This window comes from Silurus aristotelis (assembly GCF_946808225.1).
Source record: "Silurus aristotelis genome assembly, chromosome: 19".
In the NCBI taxonomy this organism is placed as follows: Eukaryota; Metazoa; Chordata; class Actinopteri; order Siluriformes; family Siluridae; genus Silurus; species Silurus aristotelis.
This window is the reverse complement of record NC_139592.1, coordinates 7059283-7081710: the sequence shown is the minus strand read 5'-3', so window position 1 is coordinate 7081710 and position 22428 is coordinate 7059283. Positions and strand designations below refer to the sequence as shown.

At 36.8% G+C, this 22428-nt stretch overlaps 3 protein-coding genes across 7 annotated transcripts; 2 read left to right on the top strand and 1 right to left on the bottom strand.

Annotated features, from left to right (window-relative positions):
* Positions 1-163: 163 nt before the first annotated feature.
* Positions 164-3490, top strand: sst6.2 (somatostatin 6.2). Of its 3 annotated transcripts, none has more exons than XM_083569953.1 (3): positions 164-1199; positions 1565-1749; positions 2373-3490. In XM_083569953.1, exons 2-3 carry the CDS (start codon positions 1591-1593, stop codon positions 2568-2570), a joined length of 357 nt encoding a protein of 118 aa, XP_083426079.1. In that variant the 5' UTR covers positions 164-1199; positions 1565-1590; the 3' UTR covers positions 2571-3490. The 3 variants fall into 3 exon arrangements, with proteins under 3 accessions (XP_083426079.1, XP_083426081.1, XP_083426080.1); XM_083569955.1 differs by having other exon boundaries at positions 164-1203; XM_083569954.1 differs by lacking the exon at positions 164-1199 and having other exon boundaries at positions 1354-1749.
* Positions 3047-9668, bottom strand: tardbpa (TAR DNA binding protein a). 3 transcript variants are annotated; one of them, XR_014538042.1, is made up of 7 exons: positions 7779-9668; positions 6614-6777; positions 6241-6381; positions 5871-6056; positions 5670-5754; positions 4751-4897; positions 3047-3926 (listed from the first exon to the last, which is right to left on the bottom strand). XR_014538042.1 is itself a non-coding variant. In XM_083569924.1 (6 exons), exons 1-6 carry the CDS (start codon positions 8017-8019, stop codon positions 4803-4805), a joined length of 912 nt encoding a protein of 303 aa, XP_083426050.1. In that variant the 5' UTR covers positions 8020-9668; the 3' UTR covers positions 3047-4802. The 3 variants fall into 3 exon arrangements, 2 of the variants coding, with proteins under 2 accessions (XP_083426050.1, XP_083426049.1); XM_083569924.1 differs by having other exon boundaries at positions 3047-4897; XM_083569923.1 differs by having other exon boundaries at positions 3047-5754.
* On the top strand, positions 7815-19656 carry ciroz (ciliated left-right organizer protein containing ZP-N domains). Its single transcript, XM_083569868.1, has 12 exons — positions 7815-9695; positions 9910-11461; positions 11592-11677; positions 11921-12022; positions 13401-13525; positions 13665-13808; positions 13901-13939; positions 14787-14924; positions 16533-16617; positions 16732-16928; positions 17033-17156; positions 18183-19656. Exons 2-12 carry the CDS (start codon positions 11415-11417, stop codon positions 18995-18997), a joined length of 1902 nt encoding a protein of 633 aa, XP_083425994.1. The 5' UTR covers positions 7815-9695; positions 9910-11414; the 3' UTR covers positions 18998-19656.
* The last annotated feature ends 2772 nt before the right edge of the window (positions 19657-22428 follow it).

Below are 22428 nucleotides of genomic sequence, written 5' to 3'. Positions count from 1 at the left end.
TTTGACAGAGTGAGGACACAATATTGACACGTTGGACAGAGATTAAACATTTAGATATGTTCACTGAGCGTGTACTCACTTTTGTTGCCAGCTATTATTACAATAATTGTTATAGTTATATAATCTTTTTTTTTTTTTTTTTTTTATGAAAATAACTGACCGTAAAGTACACACTGAATCTATAAAAGCTGCACATTGACTAAAATAAATCCAATTTCTAAAGTATTGTTAGTTGAAAAGAATATATTAATACGGTTGCTGTATGTTCTGATTCAGTGATGCTTATTTCTTTGGTTAACAAAGCAGCATGAGGACCTCCCAAAGTGTCAATTCTAAAGTTTTGTTTTAGTTTTCAAATCATCTACCTGCTGCAGTTAGCATTCAGGTAACAGGAAACACAGAACAGGTGTGAGGTAGTAAATAAAATGCCCTCTGTTCCAGGGGTATTTAAGCACACAGTACTTTTCCACTTTACTTGCAAAGACTTCGAAATAGTTACATGTGAGGATTTTTTTAATAATGGTTTTCTTTTTAACTGTACCATACTGTATGTGCAATCATGAAATCCCCAGTGCCATGGTGTTTGTTCTGCTGGTTTTTAGAATGAGGCCATGTGATTTGTGCACATTCACCACAACTCAAGTGTGCATTAAATGATAATTATACATTATAAAACTCATTAGACTCATGTCCATAATGAGACATCCATACATAAGAACTTTTTACACAATACCAGTGATCTTTTCATGTCAAAAACCTTCTGCCAGTTGATGTTCCATCGATGTGATAACCACAGCAGTGATCTTCACCCTATTTAGCAGTAACCTGTCAGATCCTGAGATGATAACACATCTACTTTAGTCATATTTACATTTTACTTGTGCCAATGAGACTCTGAGTATTAAAAGTACAGGACAAAACCCTCTCCAAAGCATATTTAAAAAAAAAAAAAAAAAAAAAAAGTGATCCTGCCGCAGTCAGGACGCAGTAGAACTTAGCACTTAGATGAAAGTGGGTAAGAGCTGCTGAATCATCACAGCATGCTCCAGCCTGTGCCAGTACAGTAAGTGGACACCATCTCCTCTACCCTGCTGATCAATTATGCAGAGACTGGACTGAAGGAGAGGCACGTTAGCGAACAAATAAAGTCTGTTGAGCTTTGTGTTGGAGCAGATCTTCACCTTTAAGACCTGATCTGTGTATGTATGTTATCTTGAAAGCGTGCTTTCTATTTCGGTGCATGTCTCATTGCATTCTGTTTGGTTAGACAGAGAGCATCATATCAGATAAAACACTTACATAGATATATATATATATATATATATATATATATATATATATATATATATATCTTTTTTTAAACATTAGTGGGAAATATAAGCCCTGTTCGTAGAATAATGCATGATCCACAAAAAAGACTAGCTGCTTTCTAATTAGTATTTTAAATATGGTTCTTTGTAGTAGTAGATTTCTGTTAAGAGAAAAATCTTAATTTACGAGTACATGGGAAAATGTTTTTTTTTTTTTTGCCTCTTAATTTATCCTTTTTAATGAACTGCGTCAGTGGTGCTTCGGAGTGCTTTATAAATCATGGCTCTGGGTGGAAGTAAGAATGTTTACCAGGCAGTGGACAGTCCAACATTTCTGATGAGAGTGATGCTGAGTCTGATCCCTCTGCTGCTCATCGCATGGAGCACAAACAACACTGAAGCGCTTCCTGTACAAAACAAACTCCCAAACAGCAATGAGGTGAGTCCACAGGCTTCTTCTCCTCTCAATCTCATCTGCAGTACTTTCATACTTAGGATATTTTAAACTAGTGAATCAAAGCAACTAAAAATACAGTATGCACTTAATCTGTATTCTTTAATTTTTTATTTATTAAAGTAGCTTTTAAAATTAAAGTTTCCACTCATACTATAACATGTCCTACTCTGTACTACTTCAGCATCCATGAGTCAATAATGTATTTAGGTTACACTTGTGTACGTGTGACCTCCACTCCTAATGGCTACACTAAATTGCCTCTAGGTGTAAATGTGTATGCATTGTGTCTTATCTACATTTATGGCATTACAATTCTCATTTTTACAACCGAGAACTTAAGGGCCTTACTTAAGGGCCCAGGTGTGTCAGCTTGCTGGTGCATTAAATCTCACCATTTTAACCACTTAGCTACCACTTATCTGGGAAGGGGTTCCAGATGTTGCCAGGACATGCTCCAAAGCCACCAGGACCATTAACACAATCGTTACTAGAGGATAAACTTATGTATTACTTGTAAATGTTAAAAATGACCTGGATAATTGAAATCCCAATTTATTACTTGTTATATAGTCAATCTCTTGTAATTCAGCAAATCTCTCACCTAGGTGCTGACGAAAGAGCAGATGGACTTCATGACCAAGTTTTTGGCCGGCCTCGCTGAATTAAACATGACCATCAAGGACCTGGAAAGCATGGACCCTGAGCAGCTGAGTAAACTGAGTGAGAGAGCTGCTTTAAGTCTGCCACCTGCACAAGAGAAACCACAGTGCAAGAACTTCTTCTGGAAGACTTTCTCATGTTAAACTTGCATGTACAGTATATAAGGGATGATAAATGAGCCCTATGCCATATATGTTACTTAACTAATAAACAACTGAATACCAACAGGTCTAAATACTAATAAAAAAAAAATTGGCAAATGTGTCGGGTTTTGTGGTTCTTGATGACCGCGAATGACACCTTAAATAAAGAATATACGGTTGAGGTCTCTACAGGAAGCAGATTGATTTAAGGAATACTAATAAAGAAGCACACACCCACTTAAAGTTTCTTAAACGGAAAAAAAAAAAGGGTTTCAAAACAGTGGAATTGTAATACAATATTTCAAACCACATGCATCAGCTATTCGCCCATTTTTCTAATCTGAAAACATACATATGAATCACTAAAATAATGAAAAATAAATAAAATAAGTTATCCCCACAGAGCAGACTTCAGTGGAAAGTGTGTGTGTGTAAATAGGCATTTTTCAACCAATCTCATACTAACAAAGATCCAATTTCATCCTAAATAACATTTATTTGGACAATTAACACTTAATCATAAGCACATCACTGCATCAAATTCAGTGTCACTTCATAAAGTTCCCTATACTAAAAAAACAAACAAAAGCTATATAGGTAAAACATTTGCTTGCAAAACTTGATTTATTTTACACCGTAAATAACTAATAAAACAAAAAAAAAATGGATAGAATATTAAAATACAGTATTAAAGATTTGTATGAGTTGGTTTATTGAAAATTACCAGAAATTTACATCATTTACTGCCTTATCCCCATTACAGTCCAAACATTTCACATACTCTCCAAGATCTTTACAGCTAATTCGTGACAATCAAGAAAACTTGCAGGCCGTTGTTCTGAGGAAGAGGGGGAGGAAGTACCTTCCCCACGTTTGGAAAGATCAAACCACTTTAAAAAAAAAAAAAAAAAAAAAGACAACTGATGAACCTGCTATTGGTGACAACTTTATACAAACAAAATATAGAACAAAAACCTAATAGCACAATTAACAATGAGTTACTTACAAAAAGAAAAGGAAAAAAAAAAGAAATCATGTGTCACTTGAAACGGGACTGAGGGGCTCAGACATTGCTCCAAGACAATATTCTTTACCCTTTATTTTCAATTGGGTTTCTTTTGCTATATGCTCCAGCCAATTTGTTATATAGTCCATTTAAATTTCAAATGATATTCCAGGGATCCTGTTACAGTGAAGTGAAGAAGTCCCTTTTCAGGTCTAAGGCAATCAGCAGCTTCTCCACAGTTGGATTGTGTTGGAGCCGCCAACACTACACCAACTCCAGTCTTCAGCTTCCCCAAAACTCACTTCACTCTGGGATCTGATGTAAACCTGGGCCAGCGGAGTCCAAGGTCCCTATACATGCGAATTAAATAAGTTTTTGCAATTCAATTAATTTTTTGTAGCAATCAAAAATAAGCCACTGTCAAATACCTAGTCAAATTAGTTTTATTTGAGAGTTCCCTTTGATTCACAAAACATAAGATGGCATTCAAAGCACTTCAACAAATGCAACCTTTTTCTTTCTTTTTTTTTTTTTTTTTTTAAGGGATTCTTCAACTTTCACCGCCACATCACCCCTCTAGACACTCAGAGCTCATGCTCACCGGCACACACCCCCACACACCAGTGCTTTCTCCCAGACACCACCACATTTTCACGCTTGGAGGTCAGTAACAGGAAGGAGATAGAACACACACACACACACACACACACACACACACACACACACACACACACACACCATACAAGCATTCACAACGAATAATACACAAATACTTAGATTGCTAGACATTCCGATACATACATATATATTTTCCTGTAACTATATTAGCTTGATTATATGAGAAAAAGGAAGAAAAGGAGATAGATCAAAAGAGGAAAAGGAATAAATGAATGTCCATCTGATGATGTGACAGAAAACATGCTGCTGCTGTTCACACTCGCTCACACAGGTTCTTCTCACATCTGGCAGTCATCTTGTCTTTTTTTTTTTTTTTATAAATCGCACAAACAGCTCTTTTCACACTTGCGTTCACGTTCGCTCTCTCTCAGTCTGTTCGCTCATTCAGTCTCTCACTCTTGGCCCACCAACAATCCATCACCATCTCACTCGCTCTCAAAGCGATACATATTGGACAGATTTATCCATGAAAAGGGGAGAAAAAGACAACACCCACCGTCTAACACAGTAAATGAAGAGTGAAGCTGTGTTCTTTGATGGCAAAGCATTTACACATGGGAAGAAGGGTACTGATACTGAGCTCGCTCGAACATTGCGGCCAACGAAGCGCTTCTTCCAGGGAAATGGGAAAAGAGGTGGTGAACTGTAGAAGAGATTTATGAAGGCTTGACCAGAAACTCTAAACAAAAAATGCAAACAACTCCACACAACACAATTCAAATGAGATTCACAACAAAGCATTTCTAAGTACAGTTTATAAACACTGAAATGCAGTGAACTATCAGGTTTTTACCAAATAATCAATGAAACCAAATGTTTTTTTCTTTAGTGTTCATATCACTCTTTTGACTTAACTCAATCAATTGTATAAAGTGTTTTTCATATAACAATTTAAACAAAACTCAGAATTAAATATATTCTAAATACAGAAAAAATAAGATCTGCCTGCAAACGCTCATCTTAAAGTACTTACCTAATTAAGAAATAAGGACACGGCAGAAAAAAACAAAACTAAAACAAAGTAACTCGCTACATTCCCCAACTAGACTTGGTCTCCATACCGGAGCCAAAACCAGAGCTAAAGCCACCGCTGGAGGCCGCGTTATTGGCACCCCAGCCAAGACTAGCTGTGCTGGTGGCATTATAATTGCTGCCGGCCGCACTATAGCCCTGACCCTGATCTCTGCTACCTGCTGCTGGGCCGGCCGCAGTAGTGCCAGAGGCAGCTGTCTGACTCTGCTGATTGGCCAGCATTCCCATCATTCCCCAGCTGCTCTGGAGAGCTGCCTGAGCTGCTGCCATCATGGCTGGATTTAAGCTAAGAGCACCAAAATTCACATTGCTGTTATGACTGCGACTACCACCAAAACCCTGCCCAAACCCCCCAAAACGAGCACGATCCAACATGTGCCTACTATTATTGTGCTTAGGCTCTGCGTTAGAGATGTGTACGCTGGTTCCCTTGATGATCAAGTCCTCACCACACAGAGACTGGGCAACCTAGAGAGAAAAAGAAGCGTTACGTGCGGGTTTTTTTTTTTTTTTTTTTTTTTTTAATATAAGCGTCAGCTAAGCTAACAGTGGATACAATTCCACTCACACTTTAGTAAACTAACCTGGTCATCAGCAAACGTGACAAAGGCGAAAGCTCGGAAAGGCTTAGGAATGAAGACATCGGTCACTTCTCCGTACTGCATAAAGAACTGCCTGAGGTCATCGGCAGTCATGTCCTCAGTACAACGGCCCACAAACACTTTCCTACTACGCATAGGCTCATCTAGCCCAGCCTGTTCCATGAAATACTAAATTGATAACAAAACAGTCACAGTCATGATCACAGGAGCATAAAATTATAATCACAATGCTTTGGACAATAACAGAAGAAAAATACTTCCACATCTATGGTTACCTTATACTGTACAGGTCATGTGACTTGTGTTCTGTTTAGTATAAATATTTAACGAAATGATTACACAGAAGTTGTACCTTTGAGTTGGGGAGCTTGCAGTCACACCATCTCCCATCAATCATATGCCGCTGGGACATCACTTTTATCTGTGTCTCATAATCTGTAAACCTTACAAAGCCAAATCCTTTGGAATTTCCTGTTTTGGCATCTCTCTTAACCTGCCAAAGAAAAACACTACACTCAGTACATTAAAGTGCTGAAAAGTCAAATGCCCACATTATTTGGTGTTTTCTGTAATACAACACATCCGAAATAACACAAGAAGAGCTTCTAGTTCATTTAATGAGCTGAATTGTGCATTTTTAATCAGAGAAAGCATGTGCAAGTGCTTTGAGGCTAAGTAAAAACATGGTTTGCTCCAACTTGTAGCCTTTTTTTTTTTTAACTAACCTGTACCATTATCACCTCTCCAAATGTGCTGAAATAGTCTTTCAGGTCCTGCTCAGATGTTTTCCATGGTAACCCAAGAACAATCAAGTCTGAAGTCTTCTGAATGCCCCTCTTAATTTTCACAGCAGAAGCAGCATCCATTTCATCCATCTTTCTTTTATTATCTTAAAAAATAAAATAAAATGAACCAGAGCCAAGTTACATTGACAATGCAAGACTACACCGTTTTTGCCAGGTTGTGTATTCAATTTAACGATTTCAAACAAATGCTGGTTAGCAGACAAACTTACACTTACAATATAGGTGTAGCTAATTAGAATAAAATATCTATATTGGTTCACTTCACCATTCTACCCTGTGCATGTATAAAAAAAAAAAATAATCACAATAGGACATCAGCTTAGCAGATGATATTTGAATGATAGCCCATTCTTAGAAAATACATGGCCACAGCAGAAAAAACAATTAAAACAGTTAAGGTTACAAACTGCTAGACGTTCCATGAAGTCTTTCCAAGAAAGTTTAGACTTAGTTCAACATTTTTGTTTGAACCTTTGCTCTCATTTCTTACCAGGATGTGGTTTTTTTTTTTATGGCCATAAAAACACAGTGAAAAGGTTTTTTTGTTTTAGATTATACTGTGGAAATCTCAAACTGGAGCGCCCCTAGTGGTCAGCAATAAAACAAAATCCTGGTACTACTGCTGTGCCAAACGACAACCAATGGGAAGATTTTTTTCCCCATTAATGGTCAACGTTGGCCCTAGAGAGGAGTCTAACACTGGATGGTGTAGAAGGAAAAAGACTTGATTGTGAATTCATTGCAATATAGACTGATCGGTATTCTGTAAAGTGCACCTATATTGGAAACCTGTAGAGAGCACAGATTTCCAATCCTGTTCTGCACATACGTGTGTGTATTTTCCTTGTTCCAACACACGTGGTTAGTTCAATCTGCTAATCAACAACCTTTCTGTACGTGGTGTGTAAGGGCTAAAAGTGTTAACAATACAATTTCTTAGACAAACGGGACCCCAGGATCAGGACCTGTTGTGCAGACAGGAGTGAAAGAACAATGAGTGGATGAATGCAACTCGGCTGCACGTGCACCCAGACTGGCCATACATGCACACGTGTTTTGTTTCCTTACTCTTTTTGCAGATTACCTTTTGGATAGTTGACAACGTAGACCAGATTGCCCCAGTCGGACTCCGGTGCATGCAGCACGCCCTCGACTATGCGCACACCCCGCATGCACTGAGACACCGGGTTTCGGTAGCGCAGGCCGCACGCGCCCGGAAACTGCGCCGCCACGCTGGACAGCAGCACCGTCCCGTCCTCCTCTGATGGGATCTCCATCGGCTCCTCGTTTTCATCCTCAGCCACACGGATATAACACGTCTCCATAACTGAAATCGGGGTGGTTGCTAGCTAGTACTAGACGTTGCAAATATGTGGGCGCTTTGTGCTAGCTAGCTAATGCTTTAGCCAGCACGTTCAATAATTAAGGTTGCTAGCCTGGCTAGCTCTAAGGCAGGACGACGCGAACACCGTGTCTACTGAACCTCGAATTATAATCAAATAATATTTACAGCTAAATTATTATTCACACGGCTAATAATACAAATATCAGACAAACGAGTTAACGCTAAAACTCCCATATAAACCGTCTCTGGTAGCTCTCGTCCATGAAGGATGAAAGAGGGCCTCGAGCTCGCGAAATGAATGATAGCGAAGGGGTTTCTAGCGCTCTTCGGTTTCTCGTCTAATTGTTAAGGGCGCTACAGCCCAAAAACGACAGTTCATTAAATAAAGATTCTGCACTGCAGAATTCCGTTTCCCGGAGAAATGTAATTTTACATACAACTAAAAACAAAGCCCCGGGTCTATTTTTCTTACCCCAAACTTCTATCAAAATGGCCGCTTGAGCGGACTCGGCGAAGAAAGTGCGTCATCTTTTGGACGAAACCATTCCAGCCCAGATATCAGGGGTGGGCGTTAAAATTTGTAAACATCAATTTGCATCAGACTTGCGTTTTTTCAGTCTATAAAAGGATTACGCTCAATCTCTAATGTATTATTTATTAAATGAATGCGTGTTAAGTGTTACGTTTTAGGAGTTATGTTAAACTTTTTAAACGAGAGTTTTAAGCTTACCCGTTATTGTACGAATTGCTAAAAATTCTCTAGTCCTATCACATTTAAGCGCGGATAAACAAACTTGCTGTCAGGGATCAGTAATGGCGGTAATGATTGATAATGTTGGTGCCGACTTGGGTTTTCTTTACTTGCACCTTAATCACAGTGTCTTTAATCTTCATTTAACAATAAGGATGGTTAATAATCCATGTTGATCTCTTCCTGTTGCCCCTCTACTTTCATTTTCTCTCTCCCCCCATGCTCATGTGAAACCAGAGACCATGGGCCTGATTCAGACTTGATGCCCCACCTCTGGATGGAGGTTTCTTCAATTGGAGGCCCCTCTGAGCAGCTGAAGATGTTTTCATGCGAATAGCCTAATGATACACGAAATTACTGAGCAACTCAAGAACTATGAGGATGGATTTGGATTGTAATTAATATAAACAGTCTGCTACAATTGCTTAGGACTGCAATTTACTTGAACAGTTCTGCATTTAGGTGCCCGTCAGCAGTGTTGTGCTCGTTACTAAAAAATAGTAACTAGTTACAGTTACTCGTTACTTCATTCAAAAAGTAACTCAGTTACTTTGCTGATTACTTACACCAAAAAGTAATGCATTACTGTTGAAAGTAACTTTTAAGTTACTTTTTGAAAGAACATTTTTTATTGTTCCCATTAATGCCCTTTTATGCGTTATGGTCTATAAAACACAAAACTGACTTAAACACAAAGTAATTTTTAAACACTATTTTATTTAAGTCAGACCAGCACAAACTGAATATATCACAAGGATTTCCGAAATAAATAACAAAACAAGCTGAATTATATATTCAGAATAAAAAACTAAAGTGGCTTCTGCATCATAAAAGCTGTTGTGTTGAGCTCTTTAAAATTTTCCACTCACAGCTTAAGTATGAAACAATGTAGAACAGAACACCGGGTTAGCGTCTAGCTACTAGCTTTAACAAGGCATGAAGTTTCTGGAGGTGCTGCTATCGCAGTAGAAACGAACTTCAAACCAGAAAGACACAGCTTAGATTTGACTAAACAGTTTTTGTCTTTATGCTCAACTAAAGTGAAATAATGAGCATATTTCCACTTTGAGAAACTCGTCTTGCTCTCGCCATTACTGCCGCACAGACCTAAATAAACAGTGGTTCATCCACCAATCCTACAATGCGTCGCTGCTGTAAACAGGTTAGATTGTAGGCTACACTTCAGCTAAAATTCATTCATTTAAAAAAGTAACGGGTAACGCACCACACGGTAACGGAGTTACTTTATTTAAAATAGTAACGTGTTACAGTATTAGTTACTGTCCAAAGTAACTTTGTTACAGTAAGGCGTTACTGCCCAACACTGCCCATCAGTAAACAGTTCACTGAACAGCACACATGAACACTGATAAAACTATAATTAAAGAAATTTGGTGCCACCCGGACGACGATGGATTCCTTTGAGTCTGGTTCCTCTTAAAGTTTCCTCCTCATACCATTTCATGGAGGTTTTGCTTTACACTGGCTTGCTCATTATGGATAAACTTATAGGCAATAACATATAACTTCAAATTTTATAACCTCTTTATCTCTGTAAAGCTGCTTTGAGAAAATGTCCATTGTTAAAAGCACTATACAAATAAAACGTAATTATTTATATTACAAAAGTCTTTTGAAGCAGAAAATATACACAATGTTTTATATTTCTGAAAGTTCATAAACAGATTTTGTGGTTGCAAACTTTACAAACAATAAAAAAAAATTTTTAATCTTGAACTTAAAGCTGATGAGTACATTTATAAGTAAATAAAAACACACAAAAGTGTGTGCTGATTGTCAAAAAAATAATCAACGGCAGAAACAATACAGATAATCAGCAAAATGATTTGGTATGAAACTCCTGAAAACCTGAAGCTTACTGTTACAAAGTACTTATACTGTAGACTCCTTCATTATATCTCCTTTTAGAAAGTTTTACTATACCAACATTTATACAATACCATATTTCTTTGTTATCAAGCATTTTAAAAACATTTGTTATTAAATTTAGAATATTAGATTTTTGATGTGTCTTCCATACAAGTACCTTTAAATAAGCTATTACAATAACTTTGCATTAATATAATTGCAGCCAGCACTGTCGTAAGAGCTGCTTTTATAGAAAATTAATGAGCACTTACTGACCAATCCAATTTAACCATTAAAAAAAACCTGTTGTACATTTGCCATTATTCATATAGATTGCCATTTCTTGCATATGCTATCATTTGTCAGTACTTGGAGCCATTACTGACTCCAAGATCATGCTTAAATATTTACCTTTCAAATCCTTTTTAGAACTGTATATAATTTTTTTATCTGGTCAACAGCATGGTATATTTAGTTTAATAATTGAGATGTTGGCTGCCATCTTTCTGAAACTTGATTTTGATAATAAAAAGTGTATTTAAATCTAAAGTTAATGGTGCACATGTGTATGGATGTTAAAATCCTCCAAGGTAACAAACCACACCACCCACTGTCCTTACTTTCTACCTAACCACTTTGTACCTCAACCTGTGATGTTTTATGATGCACCTTGCACCGAGTTGTGATTTTTAGTCAGCAAACACAGGTGATGCTTCAGTTTATAAGCCCTGGATTTTCTACTAGCAGTATCAGACATGTCAGCTGTTGCAACAATGCACCTCAGGAAGTTAATCTTTTTCTTGTAAGTATGCAGTTTTATTGCAATTTCCTACAAAAACATACACTGAACAAATTAATGTAGTACTGATATGGTAAACTATAGACCTACAGGATTGTGTTGAAAAGGTTACTTCTGTCTCTCTGCCATGCAGGTATTTTGTTTTTCCTGTGGCATATGGTGGTGTTATGCACATGCGAAACAGAGACTGGATGGGAAATCCATCTGCAGAATTCATAGGTAATTCTTACTAAAGTGTGTTTAGTACCATGAAATATAATACTTTCCATTTAGACTGGATCCATTTAAAGTATTGCTTGATGTTACAGTGGGTGTTATTGTTGTTGTTGTTTTTTTTGTTTAGTTGTTGTAACCAGATACAGTGAGATACTTGACAATGCAGAGAAAAAGTGTTGTACCATTCACAAGCATGGTACATTATGAAGTATACTTTCTTTTTTTCTTTTTAATGCAATGGTTTAGAGGGAGATGTGGAGTGCTTCTCTGAATATATGGAATTATGGATCCACAGACTGAGAACTGAAGGGTTGAGACTTTGGCTTTCAGCAATGTTGAGGATTCAAGGTGGGATATATATATATATATATATATATATATATATATATATATATATATATATATATATATATATATATATAGATATAGATATAGATATAGGATGTCACCACAACCAGATGAGATGAAACATGAAATATTCTTCAATAAGTTTTATATAACCATAACTATTTTACTGCCCAAAGCACGTTTTTGGTTGTTTTAATATTTCTTATAAAAGTGGCATAGTGAAAAAAAAATCCAGTTGTATGTCAGTTGTAATCTATACAACACAGTCATATTAGAATATGAAAATAAACTCCACAATAATATTTACCCAGCTAACAACAGCTGGCAGTACCAAGTTTCTCTTTTTAAAGGAAAATATTTTTACTGTTTTTATTCTCACACACACACACACACACACACACACACACACACACACACACACACACACACACACACACACACACACACACACACACACACACACACACACACACACACACACACATGATAATTAGACCAAAAATATATATATTAAAACCAATTCTAAGGAAAAGAACAGAAGAAAAATATATGTTTCTTGTTAATACGTTATGTCTAATGCATGCTCTTTTTAATTCCAGTGTGTTTAAAAAAAATTCCATAAATTTTACTGTTGTAAAATTAAAATTCATTATCTTGAAGAGACTTTAGACCAAAAAAAGTACTTGGACACCTAAATTTTCCAGCCGTATGTGGTACTGTTACCGCAACGTTGAATGCACACAATTGTAAATGATGTTTTTAGGTGCAGAAGCAATACATTTTTCCTTCACTTGAACTAGAAGTCCCAAACCTGTTCCAGCATGATGATGCACCTGTGCCCAAAGCCAGCTGCATGAAGATATGATTTATATGGGTTGGAGTGGAACATCTTGAGCTTGGTCTGCTACAGATTATTAATTTCAACACTATTTAAGACATTTTCGATGAAATGAAATACTGACTGTACCCCAGGCCTCCTCACCCTACATCAGTACCCAAATGTTCTAAAACCCTTGTGTCTGAATGAACACAAATCTCCACAATCAAACTCCAAAATCTAGTGAACCATGTTCCCAGGAGAGTGGAGGTTATTATTATATCAAATATGGACTAAATGTGAGTGGCAAGAACTGGATAGTCCCCAAATATGCATCTTTCTCATTTCTCTATCAGAATAATGCAATTGTTACATTAAGAACAGAACAGGAAAAAACTTTCTGCAGGAAACAGGGAGACCAAAAATGCGATTGGAAAATCTTATTGGAGATATAGTTATTGCATTACAAAATATAAGAGCTTATCAGATTCACTGGCAAAAGGTTTAATATAATGGTTGCAATTGACAATAGAGTATTTCATTAAATACGCCTTTTTTTAGTTACCCTTAGATCTTTGGAGATATTAAACCAGCAGCTGTCAGCATGTGGCTTTAGCCTGCATAAAGATCCTGACAGAAACTACATCTTCAGAGTGATGTACAATGGGTGCTTTGTGCAACAAGAGGTAAACCCCATTTTAATTCTGAACCATTTTATTACTATAGCACACAGAGTTTTATAGTCATAGTTTGGGCCAGTGACAAGTATAACATTCCTCACTACATTATTGTTTAATTACAAACTTTCAATGTGCTTTTTTATAGCATGGCTATTATGTAATTGTACTGAACTTGATGAAGAGAATAAGCCGCTTTGGAGGCAGGACACATAATTATGTAATGAAATGTCCTGTAGTTCCAGCACCACCCAACACAGAACATATTCAGTGTGACTCTGATTTCATCCAGGTAGAGCCTTTAAAAAACTGCTTTGTAAATCTAAGAACAAAACAGCATGTGATTGTTCCTTTTTAAACATTTGCATTATTTTATATCCAAAGGTTACCAGACAGATCCCAGTAGACAGCTGGAACAATGAGGTAATACTGGCTTATTGGTTTGCATGTTTGATTAAAATGTGTCTGATGTATTCAGTAAAAAACCTGGAATTTGGTGATAAATAAAAAATATTTTAGGTGATTTATTTGGACTCATCATGAAGATCGAAATGTCGCTATTTACAGCAAATTGCCAATGATAACTTTAAAAAAAAGATATTATTGATTTATAGTTACATTTAATGTTGAAGAACATCCTCAAAACAAGTTCCCATTATTACTTCCTTTATAAAAGTTACAACATATTTTATTTTAACATGTTTAATAATACAAAAAAAAAAAGCATCTCGTCATATTCCAAAATATGTCTGAAACTTTTCTGATCATTTGCACCACACTAATTGATAAACAAATTACAGGCACAGGTTTACCTGACTATGGGGATTGTGCTCTGAGAGAGAGTGAGAGAGTGAAAGAGTGAAAGAGTGAGAGTGAGAACTTTATTGTCATTGTATAGTACAGGTACACAGCAATGAAATGCAGTTAGGCATTTAAGCATCTAATATATATATATATATATATATATATATATATATATATATATATATATATATATATACGTATATGTGATATATTAAGCAGGCTCTACAGTATGTAAGGTATATATAGATACACATATGCACAATATGTGTAGAGAATGAGGGGTATATAATTTACAATATGCAATATGTACATTGTATGTACAACTGTACAGAAGTTAACTTTGTATGCTATATGAGTGTATACCCTGTATACGTTCTTACTGATCAGAATCAAGAATTTAACCGCTCTGTAAATTAAGTGTTGGTAAACGTAGAAAACAAACTAAAATATGTTTTATTTCTTTTAGCTCAGATGGTCTCTTGCTTTGAGAGGGAGTCTTGTTGTGGCACTGGAAGATGCAAGTCTTATTCAAGTAAATGTTGACATTCATAAACCACTTATTACTGTTCAAGGCAGGAGGAGTACAGTTCTCAGTCCTGTGCAGGTGAGATAATGTGTAATTGTGCTTTCTCTATATTTTGGCACTTTTTTAACCAATGAAAAGCTCTCAGAATGCATCACATTGGTCACATGTTTAGAGCCATTTACACATGCACCTAGAGAAGAAGAGGCTCTGCAATATACATATATAATATATGTGTATGTATACATATGTTACAGTGTAAATAACATCATTGCCACAGAAAAGTTACTGTGACTGCTGTGAGTTACATGACAAAAAATACATGACAGTACTAATAGAAAATTTAGGATTAAATTATCTATTCTGTTATCTGTTTATCTCTTTAATTCTAACTTGAAATATATTTTCCTTTCTGTTGATGAAGAAGTATAGAGAAGGTCGGAAGGAGATGCATTGTGTTTTTGTGGATTTAGAGAAAGCGTAAGACAGGGTGCCGAGAGAGAAGTTGTGGTATTGTATGAGTAAGTCGGGTGTGTCAGAAAGGTATGTAAGGGGTGGTGCAGGACATGTATGAGGACAGTGTGACAGCAGTGAAGTGTGCAGTAGGAACGACAGACTGGTTCAAGGTGGAGGTTGGACCGCATCAAGGATCGGCTCTGAGCCCTTTCCTGTTTGCAGTGGTGATGGACAGGTTGACAGACGAGGTCAGACAGTAGTCTCCATGGACTATGATGTTTGCGGATGATATTGTGATTTGTGGTGAGAGTAGGTAGCAGGTTGAGAAGAGGCTGGAGAGGTGGAGGTATGTGCTGGAGAGAAGGGGAATGAAAGTCAGTGGGAGTAAGACAGACTACATGTGTGTGAATGAGAGGGAGGGCAGTGGAGTGGTGCGGTTGCAGGGATAAAAGGTGGAGAAGGTGAAGGAGTTCAGGTACCTGGGATCAACAGTGCAAAGTAATGGAGAGTGAGTTAGAGAAGTGAAGAGTGGCAGGACTGAAGGGTGGAGTGGGTGGAGAAGAGTGGCAGGAGTGATTTGTGATAGAAGGGTATCTGCAGGAGTGAAAGGGAAAGTTTATAGGACTGTGGTGTGAGACCTGTGATGTTGTATGGATTAGAGACATTGGCATTAACTAAAAGACAGGAGGTGGAGCTGGAGGTAGCAGAGCTGAAGATGTTGAGGTTTTCGTTGGGAGTGACGAGGATGGACAGGGTTAGAAACGAGTTTTATTAGAGGGACAGCACATGTAGGACGTTTTGGAGACAAGGTGAGGGAGGTGAGATTGAGATGGTTTGGACATGTGCAGAGGAGGGACATGGGGTAAATCGATAGGAGAATGCTGTGGATGGAGCCATCAGGAAGGAGGAAAAGAGAAAGACCAAGGAGGAGGTTTATGGATGTGGTGAGGGAAAACATGCAGGTAGTTGATTTAAAAGAGGCAGATGTAGAGGACAGGGGGATATGGAGACGGATGATCCACTGTGGCGACCCCTAATGGGAGAAGCCGAAAGAAGAAGAAGAAAATATTTTCTTTTCTGCCATCTTGTGGCCATTAGGATATATGAAATAGCTTGTATGTTGTAAGTATTATGAATTTATAAAGCTTGTCACTCATTCTGTGGTTTATGTCTATAGTGTTGGAGTATTCTTAAGTAAACATTGAAGTAAACACTGTGATTTTTATTGTTTAGGTTCTACAAACTGAGGGCCTGTTCTTACCTCTTAAGTTGGTCAGTGGGCAGTACGCCTATAGCATGGAAGCCACTTGCCCAAACAGTGTGTACTGATCATATCATTACTTATATTTGTCATTATTCATTTTTATATATTTTTGTTTCTGTGTCTGCATAACATGTTGATTTCCGGATGTTTCTGTATTTGATGGTTCAGTGATTCAGCCCTCATTTGAGGACACAGTACTGCACATTTACAAACGTCACATGGGATTGACTAAGAGAGGAGGCTGTGATAATGAGACCCTGTCAGTAACAAGTGTGTCTATAAACCAGACAAACACATTTACCTGGTCTGAGACCACCAGCTTTGTAAAGCTTATCATTCCCACTGCGCTCATTCAAAAGACAAAGGTGAATTAACTTGCTTTCCTTAATTATATATTGTATATAGTTTTATTATCACATTATCATTTTGTGCATTTTATAAGCATCGTATTTTCTTTTTTGAACCGCAGACATGCGTCGGCAAGGATGGTGAGAATCTCCAACAGTCATTCTTCAGAATAGATGTTGTGCTTACTTTTAAAGAGACAAATAACAGGATGCTCTGGACGATGGAGAACACTTCACCATGCTCAAGTTAGTAAATGGAACAATCATTTTTTCCCCTAAGGTTTGTCTAATGAAAGCTATGAATGTGTAAAAGTTTTGTATGTTCATGTTGAGACATAAATATGGCAATATTGCAAGATAATGAACCATTTTTAATAGACAGATTCACCATCTTTACATACTGTATAAATATCTAAATAACATCCAAAAATGTCTAAGCTATAGTATTTATCATGCAATTAAAGGAAAAATCAACCTTAAACCCTACTTGCTTCCCAGTATTAAGAACACAAACACATAATCCTTAATTGTAATGAAATTTTAAGTTTAATAATTCATTAATATGTTGGCCTATTTTTACTGTTTCCTTCATTGCTCACAATGGCATTTGAGTATGCAGTAGTAAGCAATGCAGGAGCTTTGGGAACCCTTCTTCTCCCATACACTGTAAAAACTGATTGGCTTCCAAGGATTCAACCTCCATGTTAATAATACAGTCAGCATCATCATTATGCACATCTGGTGGAATTGCTAACTAACAGAGACACGTCTGCTGCAATGGTGCCAGATAGCTGCAGTGCATTTTGGATCTTTGATTTTAGCTGATGTGAATGTAAATAAGACATTAAATAATGCTGGAAAATGTTTAGAAAATGCTAGAAAAATCTGTTAGCCTTTATATCAACTATTAAATGACACTCTAACTGTACCAGAAATCAGGGAGGCAGACATCACTAACCCCTCACAAGGAATAACAATAATACAGTAACATCCACGGAATACCACACGAATCATTAAACACATTACCAATATTTTTTTATAAATATATATTTAATGTGTTTCAGGGTGAAGCTTTCCTTTAATGTAAAAATAAAGGAGCTAAGCAATTACTATTTAAAATCCTGACATGTACTTGTTTTAATCGTGGAAGCGTTTGCTATTGTTTCAACTTAGCTATTTATGATCTGGTAACCACCCAAAAAACATGGATGTGGTTTTCTAGTCAGAAGTAGACACCATACATCGGACTTTGACAATTTGTGTTTGTTTCAGATGATCACATTTCTTCAGAAAAGCCTCATCCATCAATAACTCCTAAGTCTCCTGTGGCAATTACTCCTCTAAACCTCACACTCCTCAATTCAGTCACAGAAGTGCAAATGCTTTCTTCCCACACTGAGTCCTGGGCATCATCTGGAACTGAGAAAGGATTTAGCAAGACTAGCAATGTTTTTCAGGATACTAGCTTGATGCCTGGGGTGGCATCAGGATTTCCATTGAGTACTGGTTCATTAGACATTGATACACATTATGTTTACAGAACTACCTCATCCAAGACTGATACCAGCACTGATCATATAAATCCTGACATCCATTGGAATCTTGGGAATCTTTTAACATCTGTTAGCATGGATTCAGATACAACACTGATTAGTTTACCAAATCCTTCATTTAGAACTCACCCTGAGCAATTCATGGACTTGACTAATGTCAGAGAAATGTCAACAGTACCATCTCGGTCCACCACAGATAACACTGTAAGGTCAAACACAAATAGTAAGATTAACCCAGCTGTACTTTTCACTAAATTTCCTTCTGAAGCTGAAACCAAGTGGAACCCTGTGACGTATTTTGAAAACACCAGTACTAATATTATTTCAAATACTGTCCCAGACATCACTTTAAACACTCCACCTGCATCCCTGACACCCCTGCAACTAATTGGAGTCACTCAACCATCACAGTCCTCCCCACAGTCTGATATTATAGTGCATTCAGCAGACCTAAATAAGACCACAATTATTCACACAACACATGACAGTACATTTGTGAATCCAGAGACTGTTACAGTATCACATAGGTCTTGAAGGTGTAGTAAAGAAGATAATATACTTGCTTCATACTTTCACTTCACCATTACACAGATTAAGAGTAGCTAATTTACCTACCAACAATTTTTTCTCAGAGAAAAATCCCTTCAATCATATGGAGAATATGCTAATCATAATATTGAACCCTGGAGCTGTGAGAAATCAACAAACCCGCTGTGCCACTGTGTTACCAAAAAATGAAAATCAGCCAAAGACAAGACAAAACAGCAACTCTGATACCTGTCACCACTGAACACTCATAATATATTATATATTTACTTGATGTAAATAAGTGCAGTGTCTGACTGTTGACAGAAAACAGGATTCTGCAGTGTCGTTCCTTGTAATGCCTAGAGGCTTGATATAAACATATAGCCTTTTAACTTTTTATAACTACAACTTAGATGTGAAAACTGTATACCACATAATATGTACTATTGTTGTATGCCTTAAAAAAAGGAAGTACTGAAAGATCAAAGTAAAGAATTCTCCAAAGTGTATTTGAATAATAAATGCACACATCAAAAACTGTATACCACAATCTGAAATGTAGTCTATTCTAGTTGCTAAAGCTTTTTTTTAATTTTTTTTATTTAAGGTTTGTTAGTGTTTTTTTTCAGCTGAAGTAAATGTCTTGTTTGTATGCCCTTACTATATTTACTTTTCCATGTAGTTCTTTTTAAGGTCAAGTAAGTAAAAAAAAAAAAAAGTTAACTATGTTCTAATGTTTTTATTTTACATGGCTTGCACTCAGAAAGCAGAGCATTTTATCTTTATCCAGTATGATTATACAATGCTACCAGGAATAAAAAATTGAAATAAAAATAAGGACCAAATGATTTCATATAAATATATAAACTATATGGCAAGTAGTTTGAATTCTGATGGTAACATTCATATATGCTTGTTGAACATCTTATTCAGATGTATTCCCTTTTTGATGTTACAATAAGCTCCACTCTTCTTTAAAGGCTGTGAGGATTTCTAAACATTCAGCCACAGGGGTATTAATTAGGTCAGAAGCTGATTTTGCATGAGGAGGTTTTTGGTGCAGTCAGTGTTCAAGTTAATTTAAAAAAGTGTTCATTTAGACTTTTAGGACTTTTGCGTTCTTTTATGTCAGCATTGGTAAACCATGTCGTTATACATCTCCTTTTGTGCACAGAGGCATTGCTTTGAGCTTCTTTATGTTGCTGAAGGGAAATTGTAATGAATCAATGTACAAATACTTTCTATACACTTGTGTACTTTCAACTTTGTGCACACTGTTTGGGGAAGAACCAGATATAGGAATAAAGAAATGTGTTTACAGACTTTATGGTGTTTATGGTGTTTGCATATTAATTGTAGGTGACTACTATTAACTAAATAGACATTAACCCAACTTCCAAACGACAAATTTACAAATGACAACAACAGGGAAACAGGGAAAATAATTTAAATACCATATCTAAAAACACAAGGATTTTAAAATCTATAAAATAACTATTGCAAAAACCATAAATATACTAGTACATCATTTATACTAGTACACGTCTTTCTTTTTCATCAGATCTGGATTTCTATTCCATTTTAAAGTAGTTTTTACTTAAACATTGACATAATGGTAATACAATCTTTTGAGAACATAAATGTCAGTAAACATTTTCAAACACATTTGATATTTGCTTAACCAAATTCAGGCACAATCTCCCTGCAGGTCAAACAAGACTTCAGACACAAAGGGACTATCGTTAAAAAAAGAGGAAATGATTATGTAAATTACAGTGAGTTTTTTTCTTCTTCTTCTTCAGGCTTGAGATGAGATAAAAAATAAAAAAAAAACTTTAAAATTGAAATTGAAAACCGTGGCTTGGTGTTTGCAATAGAATGTATATGGTTTGGTCGGCAGATGGCGCCATTTTCTACATTTTGTTAAACAAGACACACAGCTTGTACAAATTGTTCAGTGTAAAAGAAAAACCCAGTGTGTGCCAGGAAATGCTTCCAAAAATAGAAGTGTTGATAGTTTATTTTTAATCAGTTACTAAAATGAAAACGAAATGAACAAAAGATAAATATATATTTGAAATCAAATAAATATTTGGTGTGACCACAACAAAACAGCATAAATTCTTCTAGGTCCATAGGAACTTGGCAGATAGGTTGTTCCAAGCATCTTGGACAACTAATCATAAATGTATGCTGCCTCAAAACCTCCAGATCAGGGCTCTGTGGGGGCAAAACCATCATCTCCAGGATTGCTTGTTCTTTTCTGCGAAAAAGATATTTCTTAATTACATTGGCTGTATGTTTAGGATCGTTTTCTGCTGCAAAATACATTTGGGGCCAATCAGATGTTATTACATGATAAATAAGTATGTGTCTGTATTTCTTAGCATTGGGGGCACTATTAATCCTGATCAAATCTCCAACTCCATTTGCAGAAATGCAACCCCAAACTTGCAAGGAACCTCCACCATGCTTTACCATTGCCTGCAGACACTAATTATATACACTAATTATGCCTGCAGATACTCTTCAGCCATTCAGCAAACTAACTACCTCCTGCAAGAGCCAATATTTAAAGTTTTGACCCATCAGTACAGTTCCTATGTTGTTGTGAAAACTGTATTTGATTTGTTTCCACGTCGGCAGTATGCCTTTTTGGCTGAAATTCTTCCATAAAGCCAACTTCTGGCCAGACTTCTCCAGACAGTGCATGGGTGCACGAGGGTCCCACTGTTTTCAGCCAGTTTTGTGCTAATGGCATTGATGGACATTTTCTGATGTCAAAGGGAAGTAAGCATCTGCTTAAGTTTCCTTTACTGACCACCGCCTCTACGGTCCTTAACACTGCCTCTTTCTTTTTCTTCAAAATAGCCTAAACAGCACAGCCCAGTCTGCTTTAAACCTTTTGCTGATGCAGTATAATTATCTTGTTTCTTGTCACTGTGCTCAGTCTTGCCATGGTGTTTGACCTGTGACATGAAACTGTCTTCCACAGCCTCACATTAGTTACAGAGTTTGCCTGTTCCTCAACCAGTTTTAAGCTCCTACACAGCTGTTTCTGTTTTAGTTAATGACTCTGTTACAAGCTACATATGATTGATGAACATTTGCACCTGCTTGAAGTAATTGCTTAATCATACACCTGACTCTAAGCCTACAAAATCCCTGACTTTGTGCAAGTGCACAAAGTGTACAAGTGTTAGAATTTAAACCAAAGGGTCGTCTTCTTCTTTCGGCTGCTCCCATTAGGGGTCGCCACAGCGGATCATCCATCTCCATACCCCCCCCCGTCCTCTACATCTGCCTCTTTCAAACAAACTACCGGCATGTCTTTCTTCATCGCATCCATAAACCTAAATTTTTTTTCTCTGCACATGTCCAAACCATCTCGATCTAACCTCTCTCAACTTGTCTCCAAAACGTCCTACGTGCGCGGT